This window comes from Salvelinus fontinalis, chromosome 35, assembly GCF_029448725.1.
Source record: "Salvelinus fontinalis isolate EN_2023a chromosome 35, ASM2944872v1, whole genome shotgun sequence".
In the NCBI taxonomy this organism is placed as follows: Eukaryota; Metazoa; Chordata; class Actinopteri; order Salmoniformes; family Salmonidae; genus Salvelinus; species Salvelinus fontinalis.
Genome location: NC_074699.1, coordinates 17,695,899 through 17,717,460, shown reverse-complemented (window position 1 = coordinate 17,717,460; position 21,562 = coordinate 17,695,899). Strand labels below are relative to the sequence as shown.

General features: G+C 45.1%; 1 protein-coding gene across 3 annotated transcripts in view; it reads left to right on the top strand.

The window, feature by feature from the left end:
- The window catches only part of LOC129834421 (CD276 antigen-like), a 92,012-nt gene that overhangs the window by 30,547 nt on the left and 39,903 nt on the right, over nucleotides 1-21,562 (top strand). For all 3 annotated transcript variants that reach the window (XM_055899388.1, XM_055899389.1, XM_055899387.1), the window contains exon 5: nucleotides 18,862-18,996. In XM_055899388.1, coding sequence (XP_055755363.1) covers nucleotides 18,862-18,996 — 135 coding nt within the window. The remainder of the gene's footprint in view (nucleotides 1-18,861; nucleotides 18,997-21,562) is intronic.

Sequence of the window (21,562 nt, the reverse complement as noted above, 5' to 3'; positions counted from 1 at the left end):
ACTTTACATCTCGCTCCCTTTCCCACTCACATCCACGCCTCAATAGCTCCATGCACACTCCAACATTACTCTTAATAGGCAGAAGAGACAGTGTCACGAAAGGTGCTAATGGGCAGTCCTAGCACAGCCTTTTCAGGACTGCTTCTCAGTGCAAGAGGCGTCACTACAGTCCCTGGTTCAAATTCTGGCTGTATCACATGCGTCTGTGATTGGGAGTCCCATAGAGTGGCACACAATTGGCCCGGGGTAGGCCGTCAAGAATTTGTTCTTAACTGACTTGCCTAGTTAAATAAAGGTAAAAAAAAATAGATATACAGTATATATTCCATTTGGAGCAGACAGCATAAAGCTTTGCTGTGTTTTCCTTCATTACGTTTGTGCTAGCTTCTTCCCTTTTTCCCTGACTGTGTTATTATCTGTTCTGGCTGTGTTATTATCTGTTCTGGGTGCTTGTTCCTGACATGTGTTGCCTTCTAAATTGGTACCTGCCAGTGCCCTGCTCGCCAAGCTTACGCAAGCCTAAAAAAACAAGTAAGCAAACGAAAGAAAGCTAAAAACAAAACACTCTCTACTCAACTTTTTTACAGGGCTACTTTAAATACAATTAACGAAGCCTTTGGAAAAAGAGGAAAACAGCAGTATAAATGAATCCGTTGTCAGCAGAGAAGCGAGCAGGCAGTTCCCCTGATGGAACACTGTATTAATTATTGTCCAAACGCACAGACGGGTTTTTTTTCTCTCTCTCTCTCTCTCTCTCTCTCTCTCTCTCTCTCTCTCTCTCTCTCTCTCTCTCTCTCTCTCTCTCTCTCTCTCTCTCTCTCTCTCTCTCTCTCTCTCTCTCTCTCTCTCTCTCTCTCTCTCTCTCTCTCTCTCTCTCTCTCTCTCTCTCTATGTCTCTCTATGTCTCTCTCTCTCTCTCTATCTCTCTATCTCTCTGTCTCGCTCTCTTTGTCTCTCTGTCTTTCTGTCTTTCTGTCTCTCTCTGTCTTTCTGTCTCTCTATCTTTACATCCCTCCCTGAATACACACTGTCTTATGACAACACCCTAGCACAACACCAACCAAATAGAGAGATGGAGTAATGGAGGGAGCAGTCTAAAACAAATTCAGGTAGGCCAATGGCAGTCTTTGTAAGCACATTATTTCCTTAGGATTCTGAAAAGGGGCAACTTGCTCCTGTCACTGCCATGTTGAGTTGTTAACTTGTTTGAATGTTCTCCCTCCCGCCCTTGCCTTCAACATGGGGACGTTTTATCCCTGTATTATGGCTTCACAGTATTATTTGGCATGGTCTCAGTCTTGCCGTTTGCAGCTCTGAGGGATTGTTAGGTTGAATGAGGGATTAGGGCCGGGCCAGTTCCTGCTCACTGCATTGCTCTTATAGCATCTCAACAATCCCAGAGATAAAATGAGCTCCCTCTCATTGTGTTGGGGATTTATGCCTTCCAGTTCCTGCTCACTGCATTGCTCTTATAGCATCTCAACAATCCCAGAGATAAAATGATCTCCCTCTCATTGTGTTGGTGTTGATTTATGCCTTCCAGTTCCTGCTCACTGTTGTCGTCTTCACTGTCTCCTTTTGGCATAAAAGGTCTTTGCGATGGCTGAATGTCAAAATGTATTTTATGTCTGCAGTTGAAAATACAATGTTAGAGCGTTGCGGCCTGAACACCTCTACTGTGAGTGGCTGTCTGGTAGTCTGTGTGGGGGTGTGGGCTTGGGCCTGCTGTGTGGTCCTGTCCTGTCCTCCCCCTCACCACAGGGGAGCCATCACCAGTACATGACTCTATAAGTGTCCACGGCCCCAGTCCCAGGCCACCATGGCATGGCATCGGGCACGTCCTGGCCTCCTCTCCTCTCCTTTCCACACTGTGGACTACTGTGACATCTTTATGCCTGCCCAGAGCCTGAAGGGAACCTGTCTCTTTAAGCCCTGCACTCCTCTCCTGCTTTCTTTCTTCTTCAAGACAGATTATATTTATGGCTGCAGTAAAAGTGCAAAAGCCCTATTTTGTCACTGATCAAGCTCATTTTTTATTTTCCCTCCCAGAGTCACAGTGAGGGGGGACTGGAAATCAGTGGGGTTGAGCCAAGGGGCCTGCAGTGTACATTTCACACAGTTGCTGTTTTATCCTGTAAGAGGGATTGGTTTCTGGAGGCCTGGCGTCAGCCTCTGCTTTACGATTTCAAATCATATTAGGTGCAGCCTTTTGAGAGACATTGTGCGGAGAGTAGCCCAGAGAAAACGGTTGGGCATACCTTCAAAGGCTTGGTTGTTTAATTATTCATATCCATTTATTTTATGCTTAAACTCTCTTAAACCAGTTAAGACCATGCATTGTTGTCCCACAAAAGATGTTTGCAACCTCCGTAAATCTTTTTGTACCTTGAAATATCAATGGCAACCCAATATCAATGGCCACCCATACACAAAGAGTATTGTCTAGCGGTGATATGTCTTTTCAATTAGGAGGCGCTGAGATACTTGGGCTCGTTCCTGGAAAAGGTAGCTCGCCTCACTGATAGCTCTAGAGACCAGTAATTGATTACAAGGTGTGAAATTAATGAAAGTTAAGCATGGAGCTAGTGTGGCCGTCTCTCTGTAGGGGTGTGTTACTGGCCCAGGACTCTTTGTACTTACCTCCCTGCAGCATGGACTTAAACCACTCAAAAGAGTTTGTTTACTGTCTGTAAATGTGACTGAAATGACTCAACCTGACTCAACATTTAGTACTGCAGTCAGTCTGAGTCATCTGCCTTCATCTGCAGAGACAGAGTCATCACAGCCCTTTAACTCTCGAAACCGAATATTATGCTCCTACATTTGTGATGAAAGCATTGATTAGAACATGGCAGCCATCTTTGACATAGCCAAATGTGACTGGTGTGGATAGAGGGAAGCTGTGAGGGCCGGGATCTCCTTCAGGTCACATTAACAGACAAACTGTCCACAGGGAAATGAACTCAATCCATCCTTTCACATTGTTAATTTCGTCAACTGTGTTTAATTTCATCAGACGGGGGGGGGGTCCTCCTCCATGGATGTGTCTGCAGTAAGTGCAACTCTCCGTCAACGCCACAAGACATCTCAGTGACCCAGACTTATACTGCCTGTCATATCTATAATGTATGTGTCTGCCTACTTCCAGCCACTTACTGTACTGCTGGGGGATGAGCAGCAAAGCTGTAGTCTACTGCTGTAGTGAAGGTTTCTGATGCCGTTGTTAGTGTTACTGTCGTCTCCAATGGCTCTGTTACGTCTGTGGTTATTTGGGGCCTCAACCATGTACTGTAGACGTCCCTCGTTATCAAATAAGATGCAATTACATTATGTTTGCCTTAAAAACATTACCACGGGCATCAGTAGCAGAAATGGCTTTGAGAGAAATAGCAAGATAAAATTAAAGCGATTCTAGTGAAATGATATTGAAATCCAAAATAAGATAGATAGTTTAATATCTATGGTAACAAAAAATAACAAACCCAAGGCTTAAGGACTAATACAACTTCATTTGAATTTCAAACTGCTGCTCCAGCATGATCCTACATGATCCTACACAGAGAGCATCACAATTTCCTGATAGACTTTCCAGAGCCACCAGTGTATATCTGATCCCTATGCCAACTGAGCTAAATGCTAACCAAGTCAAGTCCTTTGCGCTTTAGCCAAAGGCTGTGCCTTCTGTTAGACTCCTGGCTGGCTGGCTGGATATAGAGATGGGGATGAGATAAATGACTGGTAGTGAATGGAGCACACTAAGAAGGTCAGAGGATTAGAGGCCCCTATAGGGCCCCAGGTTCACACCTGCTAAACTACTTCTGGGTAAAGACTGAGGCCCTCTCTGTTCATTATATCACAGCAGCCAATGGAAGCGCATACAACATTATGGCCACATATACTGAGTATACCAAATATCAGGAACACCTTCCTAATATTGAGTTGCATCCCCCCCTTTTGGGCATGGACTCTACAAGGTGTCGAAAGCTTTCCACAGGGATGCTGTCCCATGTTGATATCCAATGCTTCCCACAGTTGTGTCAAGTTAGCTGAATGTGCTTTGGGTGGTGGTCCATTCTTGATACACATTTTTGTGTAAAAACAAAAAGAGCAGTATTGCAGTTCTTCACACAAACCTGGCACCTACTACCATACCTTGTTCAAACGCACTTCAAACTTTTGTCTTGCCCATTCACCCTCTGAATGGCACTCATACACAATCCATGTCAATTGTTTGAAGGCTAAAAAAGTATTCTTTAACCTGTCTCCTCCCCTTCATCTACACTGATTGAAATGGATTTAACAAGTGACACCAATAAGGGATCATAGCTTTCACCTGTGTTCACCTGGTAAGTATTTGTCATGGAAAGAGCAGGTGTCCTTCATGTTTTGTACACTCAGTGTAGTCTTGGTGAAGGTCCTGGCTGCAGTGGTGATACACTTCTACCTGCAGGAGACAAATGCATCATTTCATGCATCTGCAACCATGATATTGCCTGAGACTGAGGCAGTGATAGTTATAGTAGGGCTACGCTATACTAACTTGGACATGGAAACAATTCCTTTTGATTCAAAATACCTGAGGGGTATGGTCAGGGGGGCCACTTTGGTTTTAGAAGTGGGGGGGACATAACCTGGCGGGGTGTCTGGGGGTCCTCCCCCATAATTTTTTGGGTAATCTAAAGCTAATTTCCTGTATTTTTACACAATCCAATATGCCGTCTCTATTTAGAACAAAAAGTAAGCAAAAATGCCCACAGTCATCAAGCTAGGTAAGATATCATTATTAAATATGTTTAAATGATAAATAAGACTGAACTAGATCAAAGGTAATTCAATAATAAATATTGTGTTGCACCTATAACCAATAGAATAGCAAAACTAAGACTTTTGATTGTCTTTATTATTTGTCTTTATTCCTTCCCAGTTCCCACCTTCATTTTTTTTAATTCCCAAGAGAAAGGTTTGGATTTTTTTGATTTTTTTTTAATACACATACACATACACCTCAAATATACATTAACAAACAGAAACAGCAAATCCTACATATAATTAATGTCATGGGCACAATAGTACAATCTAATACACCCCACTTGCAAACAATATAGCTGGGTCACCTCGTCCTGTCTCTAGGGGTCCACCACCCTGCAGTGTCACATTCTAATACACCCCACTAAGCTTTAGGATCTTAGTGAAACATTCATTATTGGTTTTGGTGTGTTACTCTAAGGCCAGAGTGACAACCCACAGGACGGCAGACCCCAGGATTGCCTAAATAGGTATCTCCCCAGACGTGGGCATGTTTTCAATACAGACTCCTTTAGTCAGATTGTATTCCATATAACGCATCTAGACCTTATGAAAGTTGCCCAGTATACCCTTAATCTTGTAATAAATGAAATGATAGATAACTTGACATTGTGGAAGGATAACCAACCTTCCAATGAATGGCAATACATTTCTTAGCCACTATAAATGTTTCACATTTTATAGATGCTCTTGTCCAGAGTGACTTACAGTAGTGAGTGTATACATTTTCATACTTCATTTTTTATACTGGTTCCCCATGGGAATCAAACCCACGACCCTGGTGTTGCAAGCACCATGCTCTACCAACTGAGCTACACAGCTTCGTTACACAGCTTCTTCAGATAACAGCCACCAGTATCAACATTTCCAAGCAAACAAAAACAGGGAGAAGGGAGAATCTGTAGACATGCTAAGATAAAAGAAGATACTCTTTGCCAGAAGTCAGCCAGCCTTCACAAGACCATAACATATGCAAATATGTCCCCTTTTGTGTTTTACACCTCAAGCAGAGGAATGTATTTCTGAGTGCATGATATTCAGTTTCACAGGATGGTCTTAAACTGCAGTAATTTAATTCTGAGATGATATGAACATGACGGGGCATTTTAACATATATGTATCCAGTCATCATCATCATCAATAGCTTCTACCAGGTCTTTCTCACATTTTTGTTTTACATGTTTTGTGTCATCGTGAAAAGCCTCTATCAACCCTTGATACAGTTTGGACATCAACTTTGAAGGTTTGTCAGACTGCCTTAAAATAGCATCTGTCTTGTCTAGTGTTTGCTGGGCAGAGATAATAAAGTGCTGTATCTGCAAAAATTCACCTCAGCTCCGTCACAGACTGGTCTTCCCTTGCTGCCTGACCCTGCTGAGCCCCCTGTCACCATCTGGTCCTGCTCAGATGAGGCACAACAAAGAATTTCCATGGTGTACATTTATATATTATATTATTCAAGAATAGAATCAATGGTTCAATAATTGAAATGACCATTATTCCCAGATCCCAGACTGTAGCTTTAAGCTGCTGTCCTGTGGCTACTGTAGGTCTACCCATCAACTCAAGATGGAACGTTGTATCATTCACTGATATTGTTAATATACTGCAAAATTCACCTGAGGTCCGTAGACTGGTCTTCCCTAGCTGTCTGACCCTGCTGGGACCACTGTCACCATAAGACATGATGAGCAGTGTTGTGTACTGACTGTGCACTAGAGGGCTGCATTCCTGCACGATGCCAGCGGGACCTGCGGGTCCCGACAGATCATTTTTCATGCTGTGGGCGGTCAGACAGACGACTTTGGGATGAAAATATTTTTGTTGTCCCACAGATTGCTTTGTATGCGTTAGCCTACCTATTGTATTTAAAGCACATCTTTTTTGCATTATTCTCACACAATTCGCTGCCTCAACATCAGTAGCCTACCTCTCCTAGTTGGGCGTGAGAGATCAAGTGCGGTCTCATTGAAATAGAGTAGGCTGCCTACGTGGGCGGAGAATCACGTGGCAGTCAATTTAAATATGAAATTAATTTAAATGTGATTAGACTAGTTTACTACAGTGTCTGTAAATAAATAGGCTATTGATAATGGATAGAAGTGGAGGGCGCTCAACTAACGTGAGTCGAAGTGCAATCAAAAACTTTAATCATCATTGAAAAGGAAAAGGCTCAACGCACGTAGGTTAGGCTTCTACGGTGAGCGAGCGGTGCGCCTTTTCATTCTCAATAAGTATTGATTACCCATTTATTTGTCTCTGCCAGCAAATCGTCCTCCTAAAAGGTAGGCTATATCCTATAGGCCTATGCAAAACATAGGAAGTGTCGCTGTCGTCATTCTTGCTGCTTCAAGTTCTGTAGCCATACCTGCGAGATCAGGTGCGCGTGTGCTCTCAATTAAATAGTGTAGGCTATAGCCTATGCATGGGAGGTAGAAGCACTGGGCAGTTATCTTTCCAAGGAAATGTCCTACCTAAATACTTTACTACATTGCCTAGAAATAGGCCTAGATATTGATCACCCATCTTCCCACTCCTAAAAGGTAGGCTATAAAAATATCTCAAGAGAAAGTGCAAGTCTCTCCTACTCTGCTCTCTACAAACTACATCTATCATATTGGTTGATATAGCCCAGTAATACAGATAGCCTAATATAAGGGCCATGTGAGAATCTCTGGTAATTTAAACAATTTCCTAAGTTATGTTTGTCCATTTGATATTGCCTATAGGGAGCAAAATTGCTGGGACCATGGCTGGCATGTGAGCTGCGTCACATATGCCTAAAATAACATTGTGGGACTGCGGTTGGGTTTGGGACCAGTTCTTGCGGTAGCGGGTGGGAGACAGACAGAAAGCCAGCGGGTGTGGGCGGAGTGCGGTATGAAAAGCTGCGGATGCGGGTGGTAGCAGGATGACAAAATTGGTCCCACCAGACCTCTACTGTGCACCTTGACAGTGAAGACTGTGACGTTACATTGCCATACTGACTAATAAAAACACACATTGCAGTGAAAACATTCAGTAAATCAATCTTACATCGTTTGGCTTATGGTTTCATCGTGTGATTCAGGTCTAGTCTGATTCAGGCAAAAATAATAGCTAACGTTAGCCAACTTTTGGCCAGCTCTCTCTAACGGTACATCAACTGGCGAAGCTAGCCAAGTTAATTTACTTCTGTTGAAACAAAGGCTACAAAACATTTCCATACAAACAACTGCTGTTATATAGTAATAATAGCCACCTCATATCGCTATCTGACACATAGCTAGAGGCTAGAGCTAACCTGGCTGTGGTAACTACTAGCTAGCGTAGCTAATTCATTCACCTCAGTTGAGAGCGGATGAAACATTAGCTGATATTACATGTCAGTTAAAATACTAGCTCAGCACTGTGAATAAACACACATTTTTTCTGTTAAGTTAAACAGCAGTTACCTTGCCAGCTAACATCAGCAAACTAAAGAGTAGCCAGTTTCTACTTTGATTGCTTTTACAACTCAGTGAAAGAGCACAACACATACACACTGAACTATGCTCAACTCTCCCGTGCTGGTCCAGCCAGCCAGCCTTCCAGAAGCTTTGCCTTCATGCAGCCTGTTAGCCCACTCTGTGGTGTCTGCGGTCCTAAATCCAGCCGGACAAAAATGCAATTTCAAAATGTGGGGGGGGGGACATGACCCCACCGTCCCCAGTGAAAGTTGCGCCCCTGGGTATGGTAATAGTAGATCATCCTTGTATATTTTGTAGTTAATGAAACAGTAAGGAGCAGTGTGGTATTTATATAGCTAATGAAGGATTTGGAGGGCATGTGTTTAAGATGGAACATCGCATAAGACACAGTTAATTTCTATTTAGAGAAGTGCAGAGAGAGAGAGAGGAGAGAGAGATAGAGATAAAGAGAGAGAGAGAGGGGGATAGAGAGAGAGCGAGAGAGAGAGAGAGAGAGAGGGATAGAGAGAGAGAGAGAGAGAGAGAGAGAGGGATAGAGAGAGAGAGAGAGAGAGGGGGACAGAGAGAGAGAGAGAGGGATAGAGAGAGAGAGAGGGGGACAGAGAGAGAGAGGGAGATAGAGCGAGAGGGATAGAGAGAGAGAGGGAGATAGAGGGATAGAGAGAGAGAGAGAGAGAGAGAGAGAGAGAGAGAGAGAGAGAGAGAGAGAGAGAGAGAGAGAGAGAGAACAAAAACACCTCCCAGTGGTTTCAAAGGCCTGGGGCCCTGATTCCCAGAAGCCATACAGTATTCTAATGATCAGACACTGTGGTAATGGTGCTGAAAAATAGATTTTTTTAATAGCAGGAGCACATTATTTAAGATTAGCCCTCACATTGTAAGCCCCAGCAATATGATTGGCTGTTATGGCCCTGCAATACTTTATTTTATTGGTGTACTTATCACCATGAAGTAATCAATAATTCACCATCATGGTCATAATATAATGGTCAATGGGATTTTGTGTTGAGCAGATTTCACATTGCCATATATTTGCCATATTGCCGTATGCTTCTAATGTCTGTTCTTGAATTAACGTATTGGTTCTTGTTCAGTATGACAGAGAAAAAGGCCTCATTAAGGCTTGCACACATCGCACCATATGTTGATCTGGTGTTCATCTGCCAATCGTTCGGCACGCTGTGTTTTAGAGACCACCCGCTGGTGGACGGCTAACTGACCACATTTTTGCACGATTCTGCATGATGTAAAATCGGCGCGCTCTCGGTTCGCAAATTAGAAGTGCAAACATTATTGGTGTGTCCGAGCCCTTAAATCCAGGGCAGTCTCATGGCATACAGTCTTAAAGTTGAAATGTTGGAGAGTGTTAAAATACATTTAGCTTGATGTTGGTATTCATACTGTGGTCTCTTCTAATGCAGCAGCCAGGAGCATCATGCTCTTTAAGTGAAGGTCGGGTGAAGGAAGAAGTGTAGTAATGTTCTGAGTGGAAGTGGAGGTTACAGACCTCCTCCACCTTACTCTGCCATCTGAGTGGAGAGGAGGCTCCAGTAAGTCATCCACAGCCAAACTGCATGGCAATTGCCAAGCAGTTAAAGTCTCTCTCTCTCTCTCTCTCTCTCATACAAATTGAATTTAAGTAAATTTGACAAACTGGGTCTTCTGTTATCTACCTTATTTGGACCTTATGTCCCTGTCAGCTACATTATGTTCAGGAAAACATCCATATTATCAACACCCACCCAAAAATCTGTATTTAAGACCACGAAATTACTCACGCAGTAGAAGAAGTCACCAATTAGCATGTTTTGCTCCAAAGCATTGCTTTGCATTTCTATGGAAACAAGAAACAACCGATTGCCCCACTTGGTTGCGTTTAAATCATTCTTATTAAGACTATTTTTATAGTGAATGTGAGAATATGTAGCAGTTTCCTAGAGATGTGCAGCTGTGTGGTTGGTGGAGACAGAGCTGACCTGATACAGAGGCAGTGGCAGGGTCGTAGCCAGCTGCTCCTGAGTGCTCTGAGAATATTCATCTCTTCAGTAACCACCAAAGACTGCAGCAGAGCAAAATGAGAAATGTTGTTTTATAATGAGAGCCTTAGGCAAAGATATACAGAGGCATGTCTTTTTAAGAAATTCTGTCATTATATATTCTCCTAGTGATACTGCAGAGAGGAGAAGGCATACTAAAGAACAAACTCACTCAACTGAGGGTTTAGGATGGATGCAAGAACATCTTTAATGTTGTGGGTGTCTACAAATGTTGATATTGCTGAGTGGCGGGGGGTAAACACATCAACCTTTCATGCTATACTATTTCAGATAGTGGAGTCTGTGATGATGATGAAATTCTCTGGGGTATCACCTCTGTCGCGTGTTATCTCTCACACCTTCAAATAGATCCTGGTAAAGAACTCGCATGCCCAAAGAGCCAATCAGAGGGGCTGTTGGTAGCGTTTATTCCCGTAAAACATTTTTATTTTTTTTATTTTTTTTTACCAGGTAAGTTGACTGAGAACACGTTCTCATTTGCAGCAACAACCTGGGGAATAGTTACAGGGGAGAGGAGGGAGATGAATGAGCCAATTGTAAACTGGGGATTATTAGGTGACCATGATGGTTTGAGGGCCAGATTGGGAATTTAGCCAGGACACCGGGGTTAACACCCCTACTCTTCCGATAAGTGCCATGGGATCTTTAATGACCTCAGAGAGTCAGGACACCCGTTTAACGTCCCATCCGAAAGACGGCACCCTACACAGGGCAGTGTCCCCAATCACTGCCCTGGGGCATTGGGATATTTTTTAGACCAGAGGAAAGAGTGCCTCCTACTGGCCCTCCAACACCACTTCCAGCAGCATCTGGTCTCCCATCCAGGGACTGACCAGGACCAACCCTGCTTAGCTTCAGAAGCAAGCCAGCAGTGGCAGGGTCGCTGGCACATTGAGGCTATAGAGTTAGGATAAGGGCTGTACTTGACAGTAGCCATTCAAATGGACTCCCTCTCTCTCCTGCCTGCTCTTCCTCTCTGCAGTGCGGCCTTGTCTATTTGCTCTCAGCCTATCCACTCATATCAGACACGATCAGCGCGGCAGATTGTCGGCAGAGGTGCTGATAGCTGTCACTAGTGATTCCCTCCTACACATCTTCTGCCCTCTTGTAGTCAGACCCTTGTTTGAAAAACTAATTAAAAATTTAGAGAACAAGACTTGTTAAACTGATTATTGCAACCTAAAGTTTGTCTCAGCTGTTACGGCCGAAGGAGGAACGAAATGGAAGTGGTGAGAAATCGATAGTCCACTCTGCCTCTTCTGACATCTTAATGCCAGTCTCTCCTGAGAGGAGGGCATGCTGAAGTGATGGAGTCTCTGTCGGCTACAGGAGACGTCAGAGGAGTTTTTAATGGAGGTCTGGTCGAGGTGGGGGATAGACGCTGGGGTTCCAGTCCCAGTTCTTCTCATACTAGGTTAGTGTTTATCAACTCCCCCGCCACACATTCACTCCCTCCCTCAGTCTGAAACATGCTTAGGATGCTAACATGCTTAATTAGCCATCGTACTGGGTATACAGTCTGATTCTGGTACACTGTAAACTAAGGATGAGAAAATCATGTTAACCTTGGTGGAATGAGATTTAAAATCACCCCACTGAATTTACCTGAGTATTAGATTCCCCACACACTGTTTAAATGCACGGCCAAATCAGTATTTATATGGATGTGTTACACTGAAAACTATTCCTAGCTGTGAGAGTATTAAACCAAAACCTCTGATGCCGACAGTTAGTTTTCACTAGACACTAGATAAGATTGGGAATTTCTTTATGGCCCTATTTTTTATATTTGTAAGCAATTTTTTATAGCACAGTCAGACATTTTGGATATGTATCTGGGGGGATTTTTTTTAAAGAGATTGTATTGAATTATAGTGAAACGGATGGGAGATGAAAGTACATTTTCATTATTGTGAGTGCTCTGTCTCTGTCTGTAGGTTCATCTTTATGCAGGGTGAGACACTAGTGTCTTAGTGAGAAGTTAATCTAGAGGACCATAGGGACAATGTCTCAATATGTGTGACTTGCCTACACTTGGAGACTAGGTCTAGCTCAGTACAGCCAATACCAGATAATTGTTCCCCTAACCCAGCCATTCCATGTTGATGCCAGGCTGTCTCAAGGGAATGTGACCATTGAGGTGCAAGGCTGCAGGGAGGGTCGGAGGAACTACTGGACTGGTATTCACGTCTGGATCGATCACATCAGTAGTCAAACTCATTGAGGCGAGCGGGAGACCTCCCACTGCAACTCACTATTCCAAACTCTCAGCAGCGTTGTGCTAAATGGTGAAGTAAAGGCAGGGAACCTAGAGCCAAGCATCCATCCCAGGAGAAAGGTCACAAGCTACTTCCTGATGTGCATGAAAGACAGCTTAGAGTTTTTGAGTGGGCTAATGGTACTGCATGCAGGCCTTATTCCTATCCCAGCCCAGTCACACACACCCACAACAAACAACACACACACATGCACAGAGGCATACACATACACATGTGCACAGACACACATGAAACACCGCCCGCCACCTCCAGATGGCTTTTATGGGTTCCTCTGTGAAAAAAGTGTGGTTAGAAAACTTTCTTCCAATAACTGCAGAGTCACTATTCTGTCTTAAATGCACCCACGTGCACATCATATTTTTGTGTTTTCCTCAAGACCGCAGCATCAAATCAGGGCAATAATGTCAGACAAATTGTGTAAGTAAATGTGAGCTGGGTTGTCCTAGAGAAGCGGTTAGACCCTCCCTGCATGCCAATAAGACAGCTCTGTGGTATCTAGCCGAAAAGCAATTCATTGAAATGCAAGAAAAGGGGGAGAATGCTCAGTGCAAAGATGCTGACAGGACAGAAAGCTGTGCTCATCCATCTCAGTTTGCCAAGTTTTTCCTCTCCCGGTGAGGTGAGCTCCTCCTTGTCCTCCCTTTCTGTGAGATATGCACCCGGGGACAGTCAGAGGACAGGCGGCAGAGAGGCAGCGCTACCTCTAGCAGCTAGCCCTTTCATGCTGTAGGCGGAGGCAAGGTTTTGATCACCTTCTCTGACCGTGATGAAGTGTGACAATTGGTGTGAGTCTGGAACAAACGCAAAGTCGGCCATTAAATTCAATTATTCCCCCAAATGGAAAAAAGGAAATCATGTCTTCTCTCTGTCTGTCTTCTAGTCTGGCTGAGCCTTGACCTCTGACACTGCTCTGGCCTCTTGTTTTCTTCAGTGTTGTTATTATGAATGCCAGCCTATCACAGTCCTCCCAGATCTCACAACTGCTAAACGAAGGGAAGGAAATAAAGCTTTAAATCACCAGACAGCTTATTGTTGATTGATTGATTGTTGATTGGTGATTGCAGAGCTGTTCTTCCCAGCGAGGTGTGAACACAGCAGACTGGGTTGTGAATGTGATTTAGGTTGACTGGCTGCTATTGTCCTAATGAGTTTTACGTGCGTTCGTCTATTGTCCCAATGAGTTTTACGTGCGTTCGTCTCGGCTTCATTGTCTCTTGTGTTATACTGTGTAATCACACAATGAATTTCTCCTGCCCCTTTAACTGACTCATCACTCATCATTGTAGAGATGCAGAATGCTTTTTAACAGTCCTGTGGACCTCTCTCTTTCTCGTTTCTCGCTCTCGCTCGCTCTCTCTCTCGCACTCACTCTCTGTCTATCTTTCTTTTCTGTGTGTGTGTGCGTGTGTGTGTCTCTCTCTCTCGCTCTCTCGCTCTCTCGCTCTCTCTCTCTCTCTCTGTCCATTCTCTCATGCCTGTTCTTCCTCTCTGCAGTGTGGCCTTGACTTCTTCTGGGCCATGGGGGATACTAGACCCTCCAGCAGGGTTGGGCCTCAGTGTCCCTCCACCCTAGGGCTATCCTCCAGTCCACCCTGCCTCCCTGTGATCCCCACTGAACCACTGTCTGTCCCCTGATCCTCACACATCACACCAGCCCTGAGCAGCTCTGAAGGCCAGGGCTGCCAGGCCTTTGGTATAGCCTCACAATGAAAGAGGCAGCTTATTGACCCCCTCTATGCTCCTCCTCATTCCCCAGCCTGCCTGAAATGAGCCCTGGGGCTCCTGTTAGCCTGTGGTGGGGTGTCTCTCTGTCTGTCTGTCAGGGGACATTATTCTCCTTCGGTCCCAGTTAAGGAGGTGTTTTTTGTCCGGTGTAAATGTAAAACTCAGCTGACACCCGCAGATAGAGAAAGCAGCTTTGATCCTTCGTCTGTCATGACGATGTAGAACTGAGACAATCTGATACGACAGGCCAGGACTGAGCACTTTATTCCACCGTAGGCCCTGGCTGAACTTAAAGCACTCTGGCTCCAGGAAAATGAATGCCAATCTGGGCTTTTACCTTCAGCTTGGCCTGCGTGAGACCCCCTGTGTGTCTTATAGAATGAATGGGGAGTTAAATGTATTTTTTGGTCATGCAGGCCCTCCATTAAGAGACCATATCTAGGTGGTGTTTAATCATACTGCATTCACTCCCATAAAAATATATATTTTTACCTTTTTGTTTGGCTTCCTTTCGACACCTACACTCAAGTCGACCTGCCTGATAATATTTAAGGGCCGTAGTCCGGTCCAAACTCCAAGTCATATCTCACTGTAATTGCTGTAAAGTGATGTTTACATAAATAGACCTGTGTTTTGCTTCTATAAACTGTATGTGTTGAGTTCAGTGCAGAGCCCAGAAGTTGCACCTCTGTGGCCCCATTACTGCAGCTCTGCAGTCTCCCGACTTTCAATGATGTGACAGGCAGCCCAAAACACTCCATCCTCACCCCAGTAGAGAAGGAATGGGTGGAGGGGAAAGAGACGATAGGTAAACAGAGCCATTAGAGACAAATCTCTTTCTGAAGAAAACAAAATCACATCATCAAACAAGAGAAAAAGAAAAATATGATCCTGCAGCCCTTTGGGGCCCCAGCGCTGAAATGATAGCCGACTACGACATTTGTCTTGATCAGCCTGCCCTTAGGGATTGAGAGAATGGAGGGAGGGGTGAGAGAGAGGGAGAAGCTGAGAGCACAGCTCTGCTCTGCTTCAAAGTGCCACACACATTCATTACTTCTCTGTCTTATTATAGCTCTATGTGGACACTTCATGCACGAATCAGAGCGTACAGCGAGCAGAGCATGGTACTACATAGTATTCATCTGTAATTTGGCCTTTGCATTTGGTATTAACACGGTTACAGTGGTTATTCTAAATAGCACAGAGCAAAGAGCTCTACAGAGAGACAGTGGAGCCCATCAGTCATAGTTGGCCCAAGGAACTATATACTGCTTTGTCAAAATGACAAGATGGACTATCTAGGTTTTCTCCTTTCTCTATATGACAAGTTGCTGTTGATATCGGTTTGGGCTGGAACAGAGTTTATTAGAAGCCAATCTGTAGTAACACATCCAGCACATTTCAATGATGATTATGGTCTGCCCAAACGCCGTTATATTAAACATTATCAGTCACTCTGAAAACCAATTGTTTTTGATTGGAAATTGTACCAAGATCGCATCATACATCATAAGTATATGCCAACATATATATTGAGTATATCCTATGATTCTTCATGGCATATCATACAATAGCCATATAAAGTGGTTAATCATAATTATGATTACGTGGTTAAGCATAATCTTGCTTCCCATAATGTGTTCCAATAATCACATACGTATGAAGGCTCTCATGGCCACATACTGTCAAAACATGTTTTGATTCAAACACTCAACTTACTTGGCCAAATAAAGGTAAACAAACAGATAGGAGGTGAAATTCAGTGAAATGAACCTTTTCTGTCTTACTCAGAGAATGCCACCCCAACTGCCCCCCCTAGAGCTCTCCATTTCTCTGCATCCTGTCTCATCTACCATTATGACACATTCCTGGCCCTCCTCATCCACTGCAATGGGCAGAAGTTCTCTCCCTCTCTCTCTCTCTCTCTCTCTCTCTCTCGCTCTCTCTCTCGCTCTCTCTCTCGCTCTCTCTCTCGCAATAGGAAGGAGGCTTCCTATTGACCTCCATCTTGGCTGTGCAATAGTGTGTCTCTGTCCTCTCTGTCTGTCCCGTGCCAAGTCCTTACAGATGCTTGGTCATTTCTCCATCCCAACGCTAGTCAATTTCGAGACTTTTTACAATTATCTTCCCAGAGTGGGTTCTCTGAAGGAGGCCAGTTTGTATTATAGCCAGCCTTCAAGCTATTTAGTGTCTCAAGCTGTTTTCCTCCTCTACTTTATTCTGTTACATTGGAATGCCCTGGGGAAATTTGCGGATGTCTGCAATATCTTTGTCTTGCAGGCCAGATTTTTGTTGGTTTTATCTTGTCAAGAAGCTGTCTCTCACTTTGATATTTCATTGTCTCTCTAGAGTGAATTGTGTGCTAAGCTGTCTGATAGACAGTCATCCTCACAACCGTCAGAAAAATGCTGGCAGTGTAGCATCAGAATTATACAAATACAACATCATATTTTATTTCTATTTATGATTAATAGGATAAAGCCGAGTGATGTCATTGGGCATCATTACTCCAGATGACAGATTGTGAATGCAGCAGAAGGCGTGAGGATACCTAGTGCCCACATCCTCTTTCGCAGTGCCAAGGCTGTTGGGTAGAAAAAGACAACACAAAGTACTCCAACTGCTGAGATATCTCTGCCATCTGGCCATGTTTTTAACACTCAAGTGTTTGTTAAATGGATCTCGATGAATCACCACATCTTGTTCATTTCAAATAAAGTAAATGTTCCCCAACATCCAGATGATACAAGCATGATATAAGGAGGGTGATGATAATCTGTAATAGGATGACAATAATGATGTGGTTAGGGCACTATACAGTTGAAGTCGGAAGTTTACATACACCTCAGCCAAATACAATCAAACTCAGTTTTTCACAATTCCTGACATTTAATCCTAGTAAAAATTCCCTTTTAGGTCAGTTAGGATCACCACCTTATTTTAAGAATGTGAAATGTCAGAATAATAGTAGAGAGAATGATTTATTTCAGCTTTTATTTTTTCATCACATTCCCAGTGGGTCAGAAATCTACATAACCTCAATTAGTATTTGGTAGCATTGTCATTAAATTGTTTAACTTGGGTCAAACGTTTCGGGTAGCCTTCCACAAGCTTCCCACAATAAGTTGGGTGAATTTTGGCCCATTCCTCCTGACAGAGCTGGTGTAACTGAGTCAGGTTTGTTGGTCTCCTTGCTCGCACACGCTTTTTCAGTTCTACCCACAAATGTTCTATAGGATTGAAGTCAGGGCTTTGTGATGGCCACTCCAATACCTTGACTTTGCTGTCCTTAAGCCATTTTGCCACAACTTTGGACGTATGCTTGTGGTCATTGTCCATTTGGAAGACCCATTTGCGACCAAGCTTTAACTTCTTGACTGATGTTGCTTTAATATATCCAGATCATTTTCCTGCCTCATCATGCCATCTATTTTGTGAAGTGCACCAGTCCCTCCTGTAGCAAAGCACCCCCATAACATGATGCTGCCACCTACATGCTTCACAGTTGGGATGGTGTTCTTCGGCTTGCAAGCATCCCCCCTTTTCCTCCAAACATAACGATGGTCATTATGGCCAAACAGTTCTATTTTTTGTTACATCAGACCAGAGGACATTTCTCCAAAAAGTACAATCTTATTCCCCATGTGCAGTTGCAAACCGTAGTTTGGCTTTTTTATGGTGGTTTTGGAGCAGTGGCTTCTTCCTTGCTGAGCGGCCTTTCAGGTTATGTCGATATAGGACTCGTTTTACTATGGATATAGATACTTTTGTGCCTGTTTCCTCCAGCATCTTCACAAGGTCCTTTGCTGTTGTTCTGGGATTGATTTGCACTTTTCGCACCAAAGTACGTTGATCTCTAGGAGACAGAGGGCGTCTCCTTCCTGAGCGGTATGACGGCTTTGTGGTCCCATGATGTTTATACTTGCGTACTATTGTTTGTACAGATGAACGTGGTCTTGGCTGATTTCTTTTGATTTTCCCATGATGTCAAGCGAAGAGGCACTGAGTTTGAAGGTAGACCTTGAAATACATCCACTGGTACACCTCCAATGGACTCAAATGATGTCAATTAGCCTATCAGAAGCTTCTAAAGCCATGACATAATTTTCTGGAATTTTCCAAGCTGTTTAAAGGCACAGTCAACTTAGTGTATGTAAACTTCTGACCCACTGGAATTGTGATACAGTGAATTATAAGTGAAATAATCTGTCTGTAACCAATTGTTGGAAAAATTATGTGTCATGCACCAAGTAGATGTCCTAACCAACTTGCCAAAACTATAGTTTGTTAACAAGACATTTGTGGAGTGGTTGAAAAATGAGTTTTAATGACTCATGTGAATGTAATCTTCTGACTTCAACTGTATGATGGTGAGATGATGGTGATGGTTATGGGAATGGTGATAGGCAGCCATAGCGCTGGGGATGATGGGGTAGTCATGGTGATGACCATGTTGAGTGCCCTGCTCTCTACTAACTATATCTGTCTCCTTTTCTGTATCTTCCTCCCTCCCCCTTTCTCGCTCTCTCGCTCCCCCTCTCCCAGGTCAGAACATGGTGTTTCCTCCGGTGGCTCTGTGGGTGACGGTGGGCCTGGCTGTGTGTCTGCTGGGTCTGCTCATCGCCCTGGCTGCAGTCTGCCGTAGGAAGATCAAGGAGAGCTGTGAGGAGGACAGAGCAGGTACCCGTCTGTCTGTCTGTCTGTCTGTCTGTCTGTCTGTCTGTCTGTCTGTCTGAACAACTGTGAGGAGGATCAAGCAGACCCACTCAACTCTGCAGTCTGTCTCAACAGCTCCACTCTGTTGTCTTTCTGAACAACACTTTTCACAGGAACACACTGAGCCGTTCCATAAACACATGCAGAGACTACACTTGAACACCCATTTCAATGTTGATCGTTGGGCACCTCTTAAGAAACAACTTCCAAAATCCCATATGAATCTTCCAAGGTTAAAGAAGGGTGTGATTGGGTGCTTTCTTTCGTCTTTGCATAAGCATAACAGTATGAAGATTAGAGAAAACGTTATTAGAGCCAAAAGTGATGAAAGTGAGAGAGAAACATTGATGATATAGTACCGCTGGACATTATAATAATCTCTATTTTAGAGGTGTGTTTTTGTATTGTTCTTTTGTGTGTAGAGTTGATTGAGGTGAATAATGTACACGACCCGTCCTGTTTTCAGACCCTTCTGAGGACACTAGTTCAAATGCAAAATTGCTGTCCCAATGGTTTCCCCAAACCCTCACAGAGTAGGCCTGCAGATGACTGGAGCCAGATTATGTGGAAGACACAGCGGGAGGAGAGTGGTGGTTACCAGGGATGACAGCGGGAGGAGACTGTTGGTTACCAGGGATGACAGCAGGAGGAGACTGTTGGTTACCAGGGATGACAGCGGGAGGAGGCTGTTGGTTACCAGGGATGACAGCAGGAGGAGACTGTTGGTTACCCGTGATGACAGCGGGAGGAGGCTGTTGGTTACCCGTGATGACAGCGGGAGGAGACTGTTGGTTACCAGGGATGACAGCGGGAGGAGGCTGTTGGTTACCCGTGATGACAGTGGGAGGAGAGTGGTGGTTACCCGTGATGACAGCGGGAGGAGGCTGTTGGTTACCAGGGATGACAGCAGGAGGAGACTGTTGGTTACCCGTGATGACAGCGGGAGGAGGCTGTTGGTTACCCGTGATGACAGCGGGAGGAGGCTGTTGGTTACCCGTGATGACAGCGGGAGGAGGCTGTTGGTTACCAGGGATGACAGCAGGAAGAGGCTGTTGGTTACCCGTAATGACAGCGGGAGGAGGCTGTTGGTTACCCGTGATGACAGCGGGAGGAGACTGTTGGTTACCAGGGATGACAGCAGGAGGAGACTGTTGGTTACCAGGGATGACAGCAGGAGGAGGCTGTTGGTTACCCGTGATGACAGCGGGAGGAGGCTGTTGGTTAACCTTGATGACAGCGGGAGGAGACTGTTGGTTACCAGGGATGACAGCAGGAGGAGACTGTTGGTTACCAGGGATGACAGCGGGAGGAGGCTGTTGGTTACCAGGGATGACAGCAGGAGGAGGCTGTTGGTTACCAGGGATGACAGCAGGAGGAGACTGTTGGTTACCCGTGATGACAGCGGGAGGAGGCTGTTGGTTACCAGGGATGACAGCGGGAGGAGGCTGTTGGTTACCAGGGATGACAGCGGGAGGAGACTGTTGGTTACCCGTGATGACAGTGGGAGGAGAGTGGTGGTTACCAGGGATGACAGCGGGAGGAGGCTGTTGGTTACCAGGGATGACAGCAGGAGGAGACTGTTGGTTACCTGTGATGACAGCGGGAGGAGGCTGTTGGTTACCCGTGATGACAGCGGGAGGAGACTGTTGGTTACCAGGGATGACAGCGGGAGGAGGCTGTTGGTTACCAGGGATGACAGCGGGAGGAGGCTGTTGGTTACCAGGGATGACAGCAGGAGGAGGCTGTTGGTTACCAGGGATGACAGCAGGAGGAGACTGTTGGTTACCCGTGATGACAGCGGGAGGAGGCTGTTGGTTACCCGTGATGACAGCGGGAGGAGACTGTTGGTTCCCAGGGATGACAGCAGGAGGAGACTGTTGGTTACCCGGGATGACAGCGGGAGGAGGCTGTTGGTTACCAGGGATGACAGCAGGAGGAGACTGTTGGTTACCCGTGATGACAGCGGGAGGAGGCTGTTGGTTACCAGGGATGACAGCAGGAGGAGACTGTTGGTTACCCGTGATGACAGCGGGAGGAGGCTGTTGGTTACCCGTGATGACAGCGGGAGGAGGCTGTTGGTTACCCGTGATGACAGCAGGAGGAGGCTGTTGGTTGCCCATGATGACAGCGGGAGGAGGCTGTTGGTTACCCGTGATGACAGCGGGAGGAGGCTGTTGGTTACCCGTGATGACAGTGGGAGGAGACTGTTGGTTACCCGTGATGACAGCGGGAGGAGGCTGTTGGTTACCCGTGATGACAGCGGGAGGAGACTGTTGGTTCCCAGGGATGACAGCAGGAGGAGACTGTTGGTTACCCGGGATGACAGCGGGAGGAGGCTGTTGGTTACCAGGGATGACAGCAGGAGGAGACTGTTGGTTACCCGTGATGACAGCGGGAGGAGGCTGTTGGTTACCAGGGATGACAGCAGGAGGAGACTGTTGGTTACCCGTGATGACAGCGGGAGGAGGCTGTTGGTTACCCGTGATGACAGCGGGAGGAGGCTGTTGGTTACCCGTGATGACAGTAGGAG